The sequence below is a fragment of the Propithecus coquereli genome, unplaced genomic scaffold (assembly GCF_000956105.1).
Source record: "Propithecus coquereli isolate 6110/MARCELLA unplaced genomic scaffold, Pcoq_1.0 Scaffold279, whole genome shotgun sequence".
Lineage (NCBI taxonomy): Eukaryota > Metazoa > Chordata > Mammalia > Primates > Indriidae > Propithecus > Propithecus coquereli.
In genome coordinates this window covers 854564-874218 of record NW_012148385.1, presented here as the reverse complement: position 1 = coordinate 874218, position 19655 = coordinate 854564, and the positions used below count along the sequence as shown (strand labels likewise).

General features: G+C 35.8%; 1 protein-coding gene across 1 annotated transcript in view; it reads right to left on the bottom strand.

Annotated features, from left to right (window-relative positions):
• GLS (glutaminase) overlaps window positions 1-19248 on the bottom strand; it is an 82094-nt gene extending 62846 nt beyond the window's left edge. Inside the window, exons 1-4 of the mRNA XM_012647921.1 lie at window positions 18704-19248; window positions 5078-5174; window positions 4604-4725; window positions 2955-2967 (exon numbers count right to left, since the gene is read on the bottom strand). Of these exons, the coding sequence (XP_012503375.1) occupies window positions 2955-2967; window positions 4604-4725; window positions 5078-5174; window positions 18704-19089 (618 nt within the window). The 5' untranslated portion in view covers window positions 19090-19248. The remainder of the gene's footprint in view (window positions 1-2954; window positions 2968-4603; window positions 4726-5077; window positions 5175-18703) is intronic.
• Between the last annotated feature and the right edge of the window lie 407 nt (window positions 19249-19655).

The window sequence follows — 19655 nt, the reverse complement described above, 5'->3', positions numbered from 1 at the left end:
ATATCTTACACAATGGAATAAATGTGGAATAAAAAACATTTCAGTGTTAACTATTTTAAAAGAGTTGGTAAACCAAGTGGATGGTATAAAATCTAATGATTGGAACCAATATTCTGCTTTGTTCTAAAAAGAATTTAAGCCAGTCATGGTAGCTCACACCATTAATCCCAGTATTTTGGGAGGCCAAGGCAGAAGGATCACTCAAGGCCATGATTTCGAGACTAGCCTGGGCAATAGCAAGACCCCATGTCTACAAAACATTTAAAAATTAGCCAGGTGTGGTGGTGCCCGCCTGTACTTCCAGCTACTTGGGAGGCTGAGGCAGGAGGAGCTCTTGAGCCCAGGAGTTTAAAGCTGCAGTGAGCTGTGATGACACCACTGCACTCTAGCCCAGGCAACAGAGTAAGACCCTGTCTCAAAAGAAATAAATAAATAAAAATAAAAAAGATGTAAGACAAAAATCAATATTCATGTAACCTTAAAGAAGAGTTTTATAAATAGATTACAGTCAACTACATACTTTAAGCTTCTTAAGACAGTCTCAGTAACTCAGTAATGGTAAAGGAAGATTTGCTAAACATGGGTGTCAAGCCATAATAGCAATTCCAGTAAGTCTTAAGGGTAAGCCCTTAACAGACAAAAAATCAAATGTTGATAGTTGAGGTATTAAGTATTAAAGTCAAACCATTACTACGGGAAGTTATTGATGTAAATGGATCCTCACAAGTAAGCGATGTGATATTATATTAGCAGCTTCTTCGGTAAAGAAAAAAAAAATTGGTATTTTTAAAAAAGTAACTACTAAGTTTCAAGTACTAGTCATCCTGTTTAATCCTCAAAACATCAACACTTTGAGAAAGATTTCCCCACTTTACAAATAAGAAAATGAGACTCTAAGAGGTTGAATAACTTATACCAATCATAAATGGAGAAATAAAAAAGTACATATTCTACTTTCTTATTTAGTCTGTGGTAAATGAGAAGATTTTAAATCTCAGTATTTTAATTCAAGTTGCTCTAGATGAAACATCAAATTAAAGTGTAGGTTTCACGGCCGGGCGCAGTGGCTCACGCCTGTAATCCTAGCTCTCTGGGAGGCCAAGGCGGGCGAATCGTTTGAGCTCAGGAGTTCGAAACCAGCATGAGCAAGAGCGAGACCCCGTCTCTACTAAAATTAGAAAGAAATTAATTGGACAACTAAAAATATATAGAAAAAATTAGCTGGGCATGGTGGCACAGGCCTGTAGTCCCAGCTACTCGGGAGGCTGAGGCAGGAGGATCGCTTGAGCCCAGGAGTTTGAGGTTGCTGTGAGCTAGGCTGACGCCACGGCACTCACTCTAGCCCGGGCAAAAGAGTGAGACTCTGTCTCAAAAAAAAAAGAAAAAGTGTAGGTTTCACATTTTAACTAAAAATTCAGAATAATATATATTCACTTGTTCAATATAAATTAGCACATAACAATGAACTTAATTTTAAATTAGGTTTAAAATAAAATCCTAATAGAAATAGCTATTATTTCAGTGATAAGGATCTCCCATTATAACATTAAAAACTTAGTCCTAATTTCCATTAACCTTTAATTGTAGTATTAATTAACATCCCAGAGCTAAAGTAAATATTTACTTCAATAAACTTTGATAGTTTTCTAATAATTTCAATGTTAATCTAAAAAATATTATCATTAATATTTACTATTTAAAATGTTTCAAATAGCTTTTAAAATCCAACTTGCAATTATCGAAGTTGCAAAAGATATATACCTAAGAACACCTTTCTCAGAGGAAAAAAACAGAATTCTTGATCTTAAATCAGTATTTATATCTATATCAAGTCAAATCTACTCCCTCATTTTTCAAGAAGTTATAAATGAGAAAATATGAGAACTGCCAAACAAATTTAAATTATTAACCTACTACTAACTATTTAACTATTTAAAATTAATCAGCACTTTTAAAAGGATTTATAATTGACAAAATTGTGCAGTCAGTGAAACTTTGAGGTTTTTCTGCCCTAGCAGAAGGTGCTGGTAAAGCTGTGGCAAGAGCCTTTCCTGGTGAATTAACACAGCTGACAAAGGCAATCTTACCTCTCAGAAGAGTGCCTAACTGCATACTGATGAGTATTCCAAATACTAAGGTTTTCCTTGGGAGTTATTTTAATATAGATCTCATGAGTTTAACTAGAAAATTAGAAGTCATATAAAATGAACTCTGAGAAGGAGCTACTTATGCTGTACAGCAAGTTACATCTTTCTCTGTGCTTTGTTCAGTTTTCTTATCTGTAAACTGGGAATAATCATTTTATTTCCTTCTTAAGTGTTTATGACTAAAAACTGTAATGCACATCAATGTTTTACAAAATATTTCTCATATATAGTTTTCCATTAATAAAAAATATGAAATTTTTTAGAAAAATCAAACACACAAATGCAAAGACTGTTCACTTTTTTCCAATACAAAAAAAGACCAAAAATTATGACCACATATAAAAATAGTTCTAATACCTATAAGGTAAAAAATTCATGAATAGATAAAGGATTAGTTTTCAACAAAATTTTTTTTACTTCTGTTAGTTTTAAGGATTACTAGCATTAAAAGCAACTATCTAGACAGGTACAGGCAGTTTCCAACTTTCAAACAGATATGCTTAGAACTCCTTTTCCCAAGTTAAAAAAAAAGTCATACATAATAGCTCTTATAATATATTTAGCTCAAAGGCTAAATATATTAACCCACAATGTATTTTAGGTAAAGTATCAACACATTGCTTCAACTAAACCTACCCACCTTTATAAATTATTTCTCTAGGAAAAGGAATTCCATGTTTTAATAAACTATTGTTTATTAAATAAACTATCTCACCTCCAAACAGTGAGATAAGTTATTTCTGGCAACACTAACTATATAACTTCTTATATTTAAAAATAAAGAAAAAACATCTCTGGAGCAATCACCTTTCCAGGTGACCTGAAAAGGTTAATAGTTGGAGGTTCTGAATCACCTCATTCTACAGATAAAAAGAGAATCATTATGCCTATAGACTTGTACTTTTCCACTATCTGCTCATATAGACCATTAAGCATTTGTCAAATTGGAAACTGCTTGTATTACAATCATAGATCTTTTAAAACTCAGATTAGTGTTTAAAACAATAGTAATCATTGTCTCTTGATATAACTGTAGGTAGAAAATTTTCTGATTGTGGTTATCTGGCTTCATAATCAGAGTATTTAAATTGCTTTCAATTTCATATTTAAACATAACAACATGTTCATAAAGCACAAACATTTTAAAAAGTATTAAAAATGTGTAAAATATTGCTTCCACTTAAAATTCCAAAGCAGTTTCCCTCCTGATTATCTATAGATCTACCACTTCCCTGACAACTTCTTTCAGAGATTCGCCAAAATAACCCCCCTAGAAAGCACCATAATCAGAATACTTCGTACAGATAGTTCATGAACACTAAGAGTAAAATAATCCTACTGCAAAGGCACAAATAAGTCTAGAAATGTTTTTTTTCCCACCACGAAAAAGCAGGTTCTGGAGACTCAAAATTGCAACATGGACCTAATACCTTAACTTCTGTCAGCTGAGTTAACAAAACCAAACACATTGTGGTGAAAATATAAGGATCCAAAACTGTCCGCAGTGCTTCACAGCATGCCAGGAAACTTCAGAGAACCTCAGTTAAATACTTATACCTTAAATGACTTAATACTCCAGGACATTCCCAGCAGATATCTAGAACATATCATCCAACCCCCAAAAGAAAATAAAATAAATACATGCATACATATACATAAACTTTCAAAGTAGATGCAGAAATTCTTTGGATACACCTCAACCTAAGCCTGTGATCTGGAAAAAGCCAATGTCTTATAAGTAGTATTTACAGTTTTATACTAGTTTCCACTTCAATATTAGTAGTTTAAAATACTATTTGACTCTTTGGGATTCATTACAAACATGTTGTCCATTAAATCTTTAAGTAATCAAACTAACAGGAACACATTAATGAAGATAAATAATAAACAGATATGCAAATATAGGACTATAAAAATAAATAGTCTCATTCAACCAAATCAAGGCTTTAATCTCTAAAGTTGTCTTTAATTAACTGCTTTGAGGGAAATGAAAATAAGCAATAGCCTATGTCTGAGAGGAGCAGACAATCAGATATATAAATCTGAGGAATACAGGGCTGTGTAAAGCCCTCTCATTTTATGATGTCATCTAAACCACCTTGTGGAAAAGAAGTAGAGACTATGCTGAGAAAGCCTGCAAGACATGCAGATGAATTGGAGATCAATATAAGCAATGACAGGAAAAAGGGTAGGCTCTACTCAAACTGAACGCAATCTCCAGGTACTGTAAATTGGATGCTAAATTTCCTTAGAACAGACTTAAAGAAAGTATACTCTTAGCTCAGTGTATTATAAAACATTAATGTGCACCAAGTTCTTCAAACAAATGATGTTTATAAATCCCTTTTTTCAGTTACATAGAAAGCACTGGCCTTCAAAGATGCAATTTTGTTTTAAAAGCAAAATCACCATATAGCACAGCAAATCACCATTAAAGGTTTGGCAGAAATTTTTACTTTTTAAAAAGATCTTTGTCTAGCATGACACCATCTGATGTTGTTTGAAGCGTTAATCTTAACATATCCATACACTCTTTCAACCTGGGATCAGACGTTCGCAATCCTGTAGATTTGAGTGCCTGTTTTTAAAAAAATAAGAGTTTGTAAATACACAGTGCAAATAATGTATATGCTTATTCCAACTACAAGTTTTTATTCTTGTATATAATAACTTCTACCCAAGAACATGTATATGGCATTTTAGTGTCACTATTACCCACTTTCTGGACAAGTTTCTCAATGTTTCTTTCTTTTTCTTTCACTGATTACCTTGAAATGAGCATGATAAAAATTTGAAAACATAATAAGAGAAACAGTGTCAGTTAGAATCTACATGTCAGATGATCTTTTAAGACTACATTTCAATAATACTGTATATTGATTTAGTATTATGATTTTTTAAAGTTAAGATAGAAAAATATAAAAACTTACTGTAATAAATTTATGAACAGGTATCTTCTCTTGTCCTTCTGCAATTGTATAGAAGAGCAAATCTTCCAAGCTAGGTAACAGACCCTGTTTTATTTTACTAAAAGGGTAGAAAGAATACAAAATTAATCCTTGTGAACATTCTAATGGATTTTTAACAAAGTCCATTATTAAATAATCATGGAACTAGACTATAGCTGAGCTGATCTACTCATCAAGACCAGTCATAATAAATGCTGATTTACCAAAATCATATCAGTACCACTACAAATCACACTCAAAAACAACTAAAAATCAATTCATTAATACATAGATTTTAATAGCAGGTTTTGAAATCCTGGCAACCAACTCTAGTTGTGCTAATGCACAGTCATCTGTTATGGTGATGCCTTCCTAGACAACCCCATACAATCACCCAATACTGATTATAGAGCCCAGCAAAGGTTCAAGTAAGAGTCATCATTCTGTTCGTTTGTTTCCGTTTATATAGCGACTATATTTATATATTATTCAAACAGTTAACCTGATTATAAAATCTGGGAGAGACAACAACTATTGGACAGTAGTTAAAATCAAATGCGCAAGTTCTTGAAATCCTGGCTGTAATACTAGCTGTGTAACCTTGGGTAAATTAATTAACCTTTCTGTGATCCAGTTTCATCATTTGAGAAGTGGGATAATAGTGCCTACCTCACAGGGTTGTTGTGAGGATCAGATGACTCAATACATTCAATATCTTTAGAACACTGCCTGGCAGAGAGTAAGTAGTCGGCTGATGGTAGTTGTAGTTATTATTTCTAAAATGATCTAGGATTATATATACCAGTTAGCTCTTTGCATCCTCAGATTCAACCAACAGCAGATCAAAAATATTCAGGGGAAAAAAACAAAAAACAAAATATAATAATACAAAATAATACCAAAAAAGATAATATAACAACTATTTATATAGCATTTACATTGCATTGGGTATTATAAGTAATCTACAGATGATTTAAAGTATACAGGAGGTTATGTGTAGTTTATATGAAAATATTATGCCATTTTATATAAGGGGCTTTAGCTGCGGAGATCCTGGAACCAATCCCACCACCGATAGAGGGACCAAGGGAAGACCGCACAGATCAAATTCCACAAATCATAAAGACTATTAAAACAAAAATTTTACCATAAAAAAATTCATTAAAATCTTAATTAAACTAGTATAACAATAAGATGCTGTGATCAACCAAACTTTTAAACAAGAAAGGAATTTTTTCCTATTCATTGAAAAGCTTTCAAGTAAACAAACTATAAAGAAGCTGTTAAATATCTTTTTTTGGCTCTGTAAGTGAAAATAACACATTTCATTATTGTAAACATCAATGACTGTCATTCATATTACAGTGATGTTATAATGATTACAAATCTAAGGCAGACAAATCCCCTATCACTATATATTAAAATGGCAGAGAGAAATATATACATACATAATGTATGTGTATATGTATGTACATATGTGTGTATATAAAATATTCAGGAGAGGACTTGTATTTCAAGAAAGCAAGAGAGAATATGAGAGACAAAAAAGAGAATAAGCATTTTCCTAAATTAAATTTATAACTTAATATAGTCAATTCTGGACTAGTCACAGGTATGATGGCAACTTTCATAGAAAAATTATATATATTACTTTTGTTAAAAAAAGAAAAGCATAAGTCTGTTTAAAATTGTGTTTTCATACTGTTGAAAAGAGCTTTCTAGATGTCTAAATATTTCCTGGATTACCCAAAGATTATATAACAGTTCCGTCCTGTAATAAGACCACATGTATTTAATTATTTCCTAATATAACTGCTCCTCAAACTATCAGTGATCCATATATTTCTATCTTAAAAGACAATATAGAGTTGGTTCACAAAGCATGTACATGTACACATACACATATAAAATTTCTCAGAGAAATATTAATATTGGCATATCATTTGTATTTGTTTTCAAAACCGTTAAAGTAACTTTTAGTTTTTAAGGTCAACCTTAAAATATATGAATGTCACACCAATGTTTTTAAAAAACTAAGACACAGGATTATCATTTAAAAATTTAATGACAAATCCTGAAATTATTCCCTAAAAGTATTTTTGCTTTTAGATAATTTTTTAATAATAGCTAAAATTTATTGATCACATATTTTAGATACTGTGCTAAGTGTTTTACATGCATTCTAATTTAATCCAATGGTTTGATGACAGAGGTACTATTATAATATTATCCCAAATATAGAATGATTTCTTATACACAGAAGCTCAACAAATTTATTATATTTGTTGAAAAAAATGAATAATTCTATCCCCAATTCGCAGATCAGGAAACAGAGGCTCAGAGAGGTTAAGAAACTTCCCAAGGTTGCACAGTGGCAAAGATGGATTTGGAATCCTGTTTCTCTGAATCTAAGCTATTTACCACTACACTACACTGACTCTCTAACTTACTAGCTTGTTATTACCTTTATGAGGTACAAACAAGTTTTCTAGGTCTTACCCTGATCTAACACTATTAAACAGAGTTCAACAATACTGATGACCTAATATTTAAAGAAAAATTGAACCAGCTGTCAAAAAAGCAGTGGATAATAACATACCAATTATTTACAGAAAATGGTCTGTCAGATAAACTTCAGACGGTAGTAGTTTATCACTTTAAAAAACTGCAGAATAAGCTTTCTATGTATTTATCACACCAGTAAATGGTATTTGCTTTGCCTAAAAGCTATGTAAATAACATAAAATATACACTTCTTTAGTTTATGGTACATAGTGCAAAAAAAATTAAAATGACCTTGTTATTGCCATAGCTAGCAAAGAAGATAAATATTTACTTGCTTTTAAACAAGAAACTAATTTTTATCCATAGGAGAAAGAATTTAAGCCATCCCTAAAAAATAAGCTCACAAAATAGTCAAAATTGATAAAAAGAAATTACTACCTATATCAACATTTAAAAGCTCAGATCCTGATCTGAGAATAAGTTATCTTCAAAACAGTCTGGTAAACAAACATACACAAATATTCTCCCCAAACTTCCAAAAAGGCAGAAATTATTCCAAAGATATTTCATGCCTTAATACCCTTTTTCTCTCCCCAAATTTAGTATGTCATTATGGCAGTGCTTCACAACGATAATGTATTTTGCTATTAAAATTCAAAAACTAAAAACTATAGTTTATAGTAACTATATAGTAATTAGGAAATCCTTGATAAGTATTTAAGTTTTAATGACAAAAAATAGATTACAGCAAGCTTTCAAATCTTATCATCAACAATTCCCAATAAACCCAAGTGAGCCCTCTAGACTCCGTGGAGGGAAAAACAAATTGGGTATGATACTCAGCAACTAAAATAGGATATACAGAGAAGATAATTCAAAGAAAAAACCTTGTTTCACACCTTTCTAATCCTTCCCCAACTTTTACTCTCTGTCATTTCCTTTCTAATTTCTGCCTATAAGATCCTTTTACCATCATATTATTCCTACCTTTCTCTACTTTAGACTCTCAAAATAACTGCCTAAAAATAATTTTTCTTTAAAATAAAAAGAAGAAAAATCCCACGTACTTAACTATGACATGCACAACATCACATCAGGCATTTTTTACAGACTAGAAGGAGAAACATAAGACATGTACACATGAGGAATTACAAGAAAGGAGCTACAGGATCCAGTCATTGGAAAATACTTCACTGTGGGCTAAAAAGCTAAAGCTTTTTTAGAAGAAGTGAAATCTGAGCTAAACTTGAAAGATGGGTAGGAACTGGAAGAGAAACAGCAGAAGGGCATTTCTGGTAAACAGGCAAAAAGGATGAAAGCAAGCATTCGCTGGGTGTTTATAAAGAACAGCAAACAGCTAGAGCATAGGATGTATGAATTAAGGTATCTGTTTCTACCTATAAGCTATTTTATTACAGATACCTAATTTTCAGGGTTGAGAGAGATTTATATAAATCAACTGATAAATGAGGAGAGTATCCTCCAAAAAAATATATGAAGTTTAAATTCAGGGCCAACTTCTACAACACAAAAAGAGGCACTGTCTTTGCTTACTGTACTCACCAATCAGTTTCTCCATACCAAAGGACAATTTCATACTCCTTAGTCTGGTATTCAGTTCCCTAAAAATTAGCTTTACATTACCCATTCCTAACTTATCCCTTGTAATTTACCAAGGTAACTGACTAGACTCATTGACCTATAAGTCCTGCTATCTCACCTTTATTTTTTTTATCTATTATGCCTTCTGTTTATAACCTTCCTCTCCCTAAACCTTTAAGGTATCAATGATCATTCCACTTGTTTCACAAGATTTTGCCCAACCAGATTCTCTATACTCTTTAGCACTCACTTGCTGCCATCACTATGTTTTGTACTTTTCTTGTACAGGTTATTATGTGTCAAGCATTGGGGACAAAAATGAATAAAGTAAGGCTGCAGTTTATTAATAGAAGGAGAGATGAGACTACAGCAATGTAGTATATACTATGGTAGAAATGTAATAAAAAGTATTAGGAAGTATACCAATGAAGCATTTAATTATGCCTTCATGGGTGAAGGAAATCAACAAAGTTTCTAACTTGGTAGCAATACTGCAAACTCACCTTTATCAGTTCAAAATCTCATAAATTAAAAACTCTATCAAATGAAAGGAGGAAAATGAAAAACAAATCTTTACTAAGAACTATGAAACAAACAAGGGAAAAAAACTGAAAACCAGCTGTACTGTTTTATTTTGTTAAATATTATTTCTTATCATCTGACCTCTCCAAACTATAAAGCTTTAAGGCTGGGGTGATGTCCATTTCTTTTTTTTTTTTTTGCAACCCTGCATAACTCTTAAAACACATAATATGGTACGGTAAACCTATGGGATAATCAAAAACTGTTTTTTCTTGACTGGGTTAAAAAAATGAGGCTATTAACAGAATACAAAAGTACCTGCTAATTTCCTTACATTGTATCTTCATTTATGAATAATGATCCTTAAGAAGATATTTGAAGTTTTTAAATCAGTTTATCATTTTTAATTTAGAGTGCTCTGACTGATAGCAAATGTAAATTAACATAAGCAAATTAGCAGATTAAACCTGTCAGGCTGAAAGTTGAATTGACAGTGGCTAACCCTGTAATACCATTAGTATATCAGAATAAATGTAAGTCTGACAAAGTGACAAATTCTGCTTTTGATCCAAGTGGAGTGATTTTACCCCAAGGCTAATTATTGGTGGAATTGAAAAAGAAAAACTTAACATCTTTTAAGGCTCTATTGTTAAAAAAAAAAAAACAAAACTTTTACTTTATGTTGTCTTATCTTAAAAGCCAACGAGGAAAATTAAGGTGGGTTAATTACCCCCAATTTACAGATGAATAAAGTCTCAAAATCAAGCAACATGTCCAATGGCACACAACTCTCAGATGGCTGGACCAGAATTAGTCTTATAAAGCTGGTTCTTTGTTCCTAGTCCCAGACTCTTCCTGCTCCCCACACCAACTGTGCTCAGTCGTTAGCACTCCATTTTAGAAGGAATACCTACACAGTTCATTAAGAACAATGAAAGATGAGTCTCCTTACTTATTGAAGAATTTCTAATCAAAATGCTAATAGGAGAATTACTTATGTTAGATGACTAAATTATCGTTCTGCCTTGTAAGCAAGGATGAGATTATATTAGAGATGCTGTTTTGATTAGACTTTAGTAAAGAAATTTATTCAAGAGCAAGCCAAAGTAAAAAGCACAAAAGTCAGTTTTACATGAGGAAGTGGTCAGGCTGTCCGTATCAGGTGATAGTAGTTTGTCTCAATGTGCACAACTTTAGAACTTTAACCCAAGAGGCAGTCTGCTTGCCTCAGATGGGAAGACTAGGACCTGGGCAGACCAAGTCCATAATGTCCAACTCTGTTAGTCTTTCCAATAATACATTCCTGCAGCAGGATTTATTTATCCTTTAATAAATCATTTTAGTTGGAAAAACACAGAGTGAATTCTGTCACTGCAATATTTTGGTACCACTACAGATGATTTGTTCAGAATAATTAAAATATATAGATAAAAGTTAATGAAAGGTAGACTTTAGCTACACATAAGAAAAAACCAAGCAGCTCTAAAAATGGAATGGGCTGCCTTCTAAGGGAGGGAACTCTCTCTTCAAATAAATATTCATGTAGAGATGAATAAGGACCTACAGGGAGTATAACAGAAGAGAAAAAAACAGCAGCTGGAGATGGGTTTGTAAGGTCTCTTCCAATTCTGAACCTAAAAAAATAATTCAATATTTATTAATCCGCTGATAAAAGATGAAAAAAAGAGAAAACAAAACAAGTCCTAATACTATATAAACTTGGTTAGGTCATTTAATATCTGTGGGTAGCTTATAAAATATGTAAATGAGGTAGAATTAGTTGTTCTTTAAAGTCACTTCCAACCCTAATTCTCAGTTTTTGAGTTGCTAAACATAGATGTCCTCCTATATCTCTACACTAAAGTGAGATCATAAATTTTACTCACTCAGGACCTATACACCTTTATTTTACAAATAAGCTTATTCATCTGGTTTCTTAACACAAAAATTAAGGGAAGTAATCAATGCTGCTGACTTATACACTTAAAGATGGTTAGAATGGTAAATTTTACGTTATGTATTAATATATTTTACAATCTATTAAAAAAATAAAAGCTAAGGGGAATTGGGTACAGAAGATGAGAGTGAGAGAGGATTGCTAAAGCAAAAAGGACAGAACAAGATGTACCAACTGACATAAGATACAAAAATTCACATAAGAACAAACTCATTCAAAGCAGAACCAACCAGAGTATGAAAGAACTGCTTACAAATAAATACACTTTAGTGCAGGGTTAGACAAACTACAGGAGCCATCGCTTTTTGTAAATAATGTTTTATTAGAAGACAGCCACACCCATTCATTTACCTGTTATGTGTGGCTGTTTTGCTATCACAGCTTACCTTAGTAGTTTTATTTAAGAGACCAGAGAGCCCCAAAAGCCAAAAATATTTACTATTTGGCCCTACAGAGAAAAAGTTTGCCAGCACTTCTCTTAGAACATCAGTCACTGTGGTCTAACAATACAGTATAGTAGTGGTTCCTTATAATAAACATAAGTTGAACAAGAAATGTTAAACTCTATTCATTACAACGTTTTAATAAGACAGAGAAATATGCAACATTTTCTAAGGAGACTTACACCAAGAATAGTTCAAAATTTTAAAAGTTTGATGTTTGAGGATAATAATCTGATTGGATAATGCTGATAAATAAGAACTATAAAAATCCATTCATAATCTTTTCTCATAATTTTTTTCAGTGTAATGGTGCTTTTCTTGCTATTCTTATAAAAACACAAACAGGATATTAGGGTAGTAGACTAGGCAGCAGGGTAGAGATTTACAAGTTCAAATTTTAACAGATGTGGTTCCTCTGATTTTAGAAGTTATATAATGTTTTCCACTATTTTAGAAGTTTCACACTCATAATGGGAAATCTTAAAAGTAACTATAAGGAGGCAGGAAAAACAATCCCACTCTCATAAACCACAACTGCTAATGTCATTTTGGCTTATTTCCTTCTATTACTTTTTCTGAGCTTTTTTTAAAAAGCTTAAGATCACCTGAGATTAAAATGCATAGAAAATTTTATATTTAACTTTTGGCCTACCATTACACTTTCTCATATCTCTTCAAAGTATCTGTATACATTTTAAATGACAAAATAAGAGACTCTCATAGGGATTTACCATATTTTACTTAACCATGCCACTAACTGAACACAAGTTTTTCTCCATTTTCCCCAGTGTGCATAACAGTGTACCAAAAATATTAGGAAATAAATCTTTCTGCACTTCAGTTTGTTTGCCTAAATTCCTTAAAACATATGAATAAGTTCTTCATGCAGTTTAAAGACTGCCCTTTAAAAGTTTGTACTCCCACCAAAAATCTAGTGAAGTACCTGTGTCACTCAAAATATCCTCATCGAGATGACAATTTTAAAATCTTCTTTAGAAGGCTGTACCAGAAATTAATAGACAAAAATATAGTTCTAAATCCTGAAAGCTATCAACATTTTATTCATTATGCAACATCAACAGTTCTACGTTTTGAAAGTAGTGCTTTTACTACAAACATTTCTTTAGAAATCAGTAAGCAATAACAAATGTTACATACCAAGGAAAGGATACTTCCAAAAGGAAGTCAAGGCATATTAACATTTTGCTTCTACTGCTTTGTAGGTGATTGGAAATCACCATGCATAGTCATATGCACTGTGTTTCATAACCAAAGCAATTTTACACCTGAGTAGATTCCAGGGTAAAACTGTACTAACAGTGTCTCTACCTGAAAGCTATGTCCCTTATTTAGAGATATCAATAACTAGTAACTATTTTTATAAATATATCTTTCCACTCAGCTTTCTTAAGCATTCTTTTTTCTAGCAAATGACTTAAAGGTTAAAAGGCACAGACAGGCAACTATTATACAAAATATAACCTTGGCTTATACAGGATTTAATATGATTGAGCTCTTTAAAGAATGCAAATTCTACAGTTAGACTTCAGTTTCTATACTCATAATTTTTCTTCATTTCAAATATCATCAGAAGGAAGTAGTACAGCCTTGTACTGATTTCTTGCAAACAATTTTTTAAAACTTGAAGAAAACCACAAATATCTCCAGCAAATTTCTTTGCAACGTGACATTTACCTTTTACAGAATAAAACAGTGTTCCTCCCCACTGTCTTTTTTTTTTTTTTTGGCTACATATTGCCTTATAAAAAAGGAAGAATTCTGTTTGGTAGTCATTTCCTGAATTAGCTGATTTTGAGGTAGGTAGACTTCTCCATAAAGCAGTAAAGTCTGGAAACAAGAAGCTAAAACTCAAGGAGACTAAACCTCAGAATCTAATTCTTGCTCTTTCAGTAAACTTCATCCAAATAATAAAATTAGTAGCTTGCAGTTTGTTAATTACAGATCATGGACAAATTTCTCAATGGATAATGGATGCACATGGTTTAATATAAATATTAGGCCACAAAAAATGTTAGACATATAGTTAGTGGAACTTTTTCACTTGCTATTAAATCAAAACTAAAACTTACTGATAACTAAGACCTAGAAAAAATTTTTAATATTGAAGAAATGACAAATAAAATAACTGAGGGGTTGACTGAGAAACCCAAAGAAAAAATTAAATATACTTTTAATCTTGGTTTTGGTTTAAGTCAATTGTAAATATGTTAACTTTTAAAATCAAAGCAAATGCAATACTTAAGGATCATAAAAGCATTTGCCACCTATTTCAATACAAGTTCAAAATTCTAAAATATATTATCTCTACCTACGAAATACTGACTCAATTTCATTATCAGTACTGTTTGATTGACCCAATTCAACATTTGCTGAAATGCATAAGTATTTAATCTTACTTTGAAATTAATTCTCATAGTATACAATGCAATGATTATCTTTGCCCTTCACTTTCCATCTATTAAGACTATGAACTACCAAAACGTAAAGCCATACTATCTGAAGCTAGATGAAATCATTTACTTAAACTTTAATTTTTAAATATATTTTAAATTATGCTTACTTATGTAATTAAAAGTATATATTTTTAAATGCCATAACTTCATGTAGACGCGCAAAGATGCAATTACTACATCATGGGAATGCAGTATTTAACAGATACTACCAAACTGCCTTCCAAAATAGGTGAACTATGCCGGTGATTTGCAGGAATATTAAAAAAAAAAATTTTTAAGTTTAAAAAATAGCTCAACTAATTTATACTCTACCAGTAATGCAAGAGTTCCTATTTCCCATACCTTATCGATCACTTAATTTAACATCTTCCAATGTGATAGGGGAGAAATGATCTCATTGTTGTTTTAATGGAATATATTCAATATTGCATCCTACATGAACTATCTATTTTCTGAAAAGCATACATATGCTGATATCCAGCCTAATTTCTCTATTACATAACTCTCTTCCTTTTTGAGACAGAGTCTCACTTTTTTGCCCTGGCTAGAGTGGCGTCAGCCTAGCTCACAGCAACCTCAAACTCCTGGGCTCAAGCAATCCTCCTGCCTCAGCCTCCCAAGTAGCTGGGACTACAGGCATGCGCCACCATGCCCGGCTAATTTTTTCTATATGTTTTTAGCTGTCCAATTAATTTCTTTCTATTTTTGGTAGAGACGGGGTCTCGCTCTTGCTCAGGCTGGTCTCGAACTCCTGAGCTCAAACAATCCGCCCACCTCGGCCTCCCAGAGTGCTAGGATTACAGGCGTGAGCCACCGCGCCCGGCCTCTCTTCCTTTTTAATTAAAAAATTAAGTGCCCAAATAAAAGACTTAAAAATGCCCCTTTCACAGCCACCCGTTCGACTCTTTCTAGGGACTCTTCAGTAGGGACAGATACTTCTGGGCTCTACAGAAATTAAGCATGACATGCTACATAGAGAAGAGATAAGCACGATAAAAATGTCCATGTTGGGCAAACGTTGGCATAAAGGTCAATCAAGACTCTTGAATGCCGTAACATAGTCTGTGACTTTGATACAATGCTCATTCCAGTCCATGTTGGTTTTCTGGAAGAAGAGTAATAATTAACTCTAAAATTAATCTCACAGTAGTATGAAAAACAGATTGAATGAGAGAAAACAATGGATATGGGGGTACAAATTTTAAATCTGAAGTCATCAAGATATGTAGAGATAAATGTGAGAACAGAGCTTGGATTAAGAAATGAAGTATTACCGGTACAAATGTGAGCATCAAAGCTGAAAGAAGATGGGATATGCTGTAGAGAAGGTAGAGAAGTGGGAAAGGAGCAAAGGCCTCAGCCTCAAGGTTTACACAGTGAGGAAATCCAAAAAGAGCCAAGAGAGCAGAGAGCACAATTTTAAAAAGGAAGAGAGTCAAGCAAAGATGGTTTTCAAAATGACAGAATGAATGGGAATAAAATTAAATAAGGCTGTGACACGAAAAACTAAGCAAAGATCATTAGATTTTTCTATATGGTATTAAGACTTTAATCACAGCTTCTTACCCCAAACCACCCTGAGGTTGTGTGATATAGACAGTATAGTCCAGGGTGACACTGGTTCAAAGAATTTGTGGAAAAAAGGTAAGCAGATAACTTGCTTACTTCCCACTTCCTCCCATAATAATAAGGTAAATAAAATATAAAGTCAGAACCAAGAAAAGGAGGAAAAGCAAATATCCTAGCCATGTGAATTAATGTAACTGCTGTGGTTAAGCATTAAATTTACTTTGATCTTATTTACCAGCAGGACAAAAAGGTAAACAGTGCAAATCACATAGTCTCATATAAGAGAGAAGTATAATACAACAATTTCTTACAAAAAACTTTTTTCTGGAAACTAAAAATAAAAAATAAAGAACCTCCATGTGCGAGCCTGAAATGCAAAGGCAAATTTCTTTACCAGGCTTTACGACAAATGAAGAAGCAATTTTATTCTCATTTATTTAATAAACAGTTACATAACATATAACATATGCTAAATATCATTCTAAGCCTTTTCCAAAATGTTAACTCATTTAGTTTCCACGTGGCTATTTCCTTTAATAATACTCTATAAAATCTGGCAGAGTCCTGAGTGCTGGCATCCCAGGTGGACTACTGATTGAGGGATGGCCTGTGCTTTGGAGGCTGAGCATTATGAAGGATAACAGGATCAACTGGAAGCTTATCTCTGAGGATAAGAGAAATGTTTGTCACATAAAGGTAAAATGGAAGGCACCAAAGGAGGAAAGCTACATTTGGAAACCAGATCATTCAGAAAACAGAAACTTTAACCAAATTAAAATGCTTTCTCTACAACCTTGAGGCCATTGTTAAAGCATGATTTCTTATTAAGAAGGCAATGAAACCGGAAATTTCTGGGCAACAAGTAAATCACAAACGCAGCTCAATTTCCGATTTGACAGAAGAGGAAAAAAAAGAGGGGCACTAGATCCACGGAAGAGACACAGACTTGAAGACATAGTTTTACTAAAAACCAGTTCCCACCCGGTAGCCTTTAAGGATAACTTTTAAATGGTAGTAATCACATTTTGCAATTCTATTAACTCAGGGCACATGTATTCAAACCCTTGTTACCTGACCGGGTTAAAGTAACGTGAGATAACGTTAAAGCAAAAGTGAGTTTCAGATGAGAGTAAGCACAATTCCAGTCCCTAAAACACCAGAGAGAGGTACAAATTGAACAAGACTAGCTTTTTAGAATTTGAAGGGATTTCAGCCATCTAACTCAAGATATTAAATGACCTGCCCATGGTCATGAGGTTACTTCGTAGCACAAAATGATCTTTATAGAACACCACAAATTTTGCCCATCATCAAGTGGTTTTTTTAAAACAACCTTTTTCAGTCTGGGAAAACAACTTTAACTTGGAAAGTTCTAGAAAGGTCCCAACTTCAATTACAGGAAACATCAAGCAGGCCTGAGATTGAAATTGTAAGAATCACACTTTCAGTTTGACTTAAGAAACTCTAGAGCTGGAAATATAACGGAAGTAAAAGGGAGGCAAAACTGGTCACATAGCATCAGTGTACAAAGTCAGAAAAATAGCAGGGTATAATGAAAGCAGCCAGGTAAATTTTTACCTGTACTGAGAACACAAAGTTTGTCCATTTATATTACACAAAACAAAAATATTCAGGAAACTGCTTCCCATATTAAGAAAAACCAATTTTGCTTTGAGAATAAACTGTGCTATACACATACAGGATGAGCTACGATCCTATTACAATTAAGTCCTAAAGCCTACTTAAGATTTTTTCAGAGTTACTATTTCATGTCACATCCTATCTTGGCTATTTGACTTTTATTTTTAAAAATCTGTCCATCTCATGGAATACATCAGACAGGCCAAAGCTGGACCCCAGTGTAAACAGGTGGTCTGCACTGCGTGCCCCATCTTCTCGGCCACATGACCCTATTCCTCCTAATCTCACTTCTGAAGCATTATTTCCGGTGCCCCAGATGGCTGTACACACGCCTGAAGGAGCCAACCCAGAAATACAAAGATTACTCTGCCACATCTGGCTTCCAATGGGATGATGGCAGAGACCTAGGGAGGGCTGGCAGAGCGGAAACTAGAGCCTGGAAAGGCGGCAAGTCGGGAAGGTATGGGCTGTGCTCAACGCCCGACTCTTAAATGTCAGTCGGTGGAGATGTAGCTGTGGCATCACGCACGAAGGGCTGCGGCGGGCGGCCAGGCTCTGCAGCCGCGAGCTGGGGAGCCGAGCACGCGGCGCGGGCCGGGCAGCCGCCGAGGCCAAAAACGGGCCAGACGAGCCCCTCCGGCCCCCCAGCGGCCCCACCCGGGCGACCTGCGCCGGGGGCGGAGAAGGGAAGTGGGGGCCTCGCGGAGGGGCGCGGGCGGGGAAGGCGCGGGCGGGGCCGGGCCTAATCACATGGCGCAGACGGCGCAGGCCGCCCGGCATCTCTTTCTTTCTTTTCTAGAACCTCGGCTCCCATCCCATCCCACCCCACCACAGACACCCCCGGCCCCAGACCCCGAGCGGAACGAGGCCTCCTCTGCCTCGCGGAGACACTCACTTTTCGCCTGCGGCCACCAGCTCTTTGCCCTCGCTGTTGGCGAACGCGTCCGTCTCCCCGGGACTGTCCTTGGGGCCGGGCGCCGGCGGGGCAGCGGGTGGCGACGCCCCAGGCTGCGGCTGCGTGCCCCCCTTGCCCAGCTCCTGCAAGATCTCCGAGGGAGAGCTGGACAGGCCCCGCGCGAGGGGCCCCGCCGGCCGGCCGCCTCCGCCCCACCACGGGTGGAGTCGCGCGGCCGCCGCCAGGCCCGCGGCCGGCCGGCCCCCGCCCCGGGGATGCCGGCACAGGGTGACCAGGGGTTGTGCCCGCCTCAGAGCCGCGCTGACGGCGGCGGGCGACCGCAGGAGCAGGTCCCGCAGCATCGCCGAGCCTCTCAGCCGCATCATGCCGCCGGGCCCGTCAGCGCCCGCTCAACAGGGGAGGATGCTCCAGGCGTGGGCGGCCGCTTTCCTCAGGGAACGCGATCTGTGGCGGTGCAGTGAGATGACAGAAGAGGAAAAGGCAGCGACGTGGGTGTGGTTCTAGCTCCGGCTCCCGCAGCCGGTACTGCCGCAGTTCCCGAGGCCACCCACGACCAGTCCTTCTCACACCGCCGTGGGCTCCGCACTGAGGCTGAAGCGCAGGGGAGGGCTGGAGACATTCAGCGCTCACCCACCCGGGGGCGGGACGACGCCGACGGTCTGCCCCCTTTGCCCGCTCCGATTGGCTGAGACGCTCGACGTCTCGTGCAGTTGGTGATGGGAGCGATGAAATTTCTCCGGGCTGCGGATGCGCGAAGCGTCGGGCGGGGGACTGGCGGGGGGGGGCGGAGAGAGGAATCAAACTGACGTGTGAGACTGGTGAGCCAGGCCTGGCTCCCGAGCCGACAGTTTCCTCATGCCGCGCCAACCCCGAGGCTACCCAAGTTGGGTATTAGGGGCGCAGGGTTCTCGTCATTTGTGAAGTGGCTGAG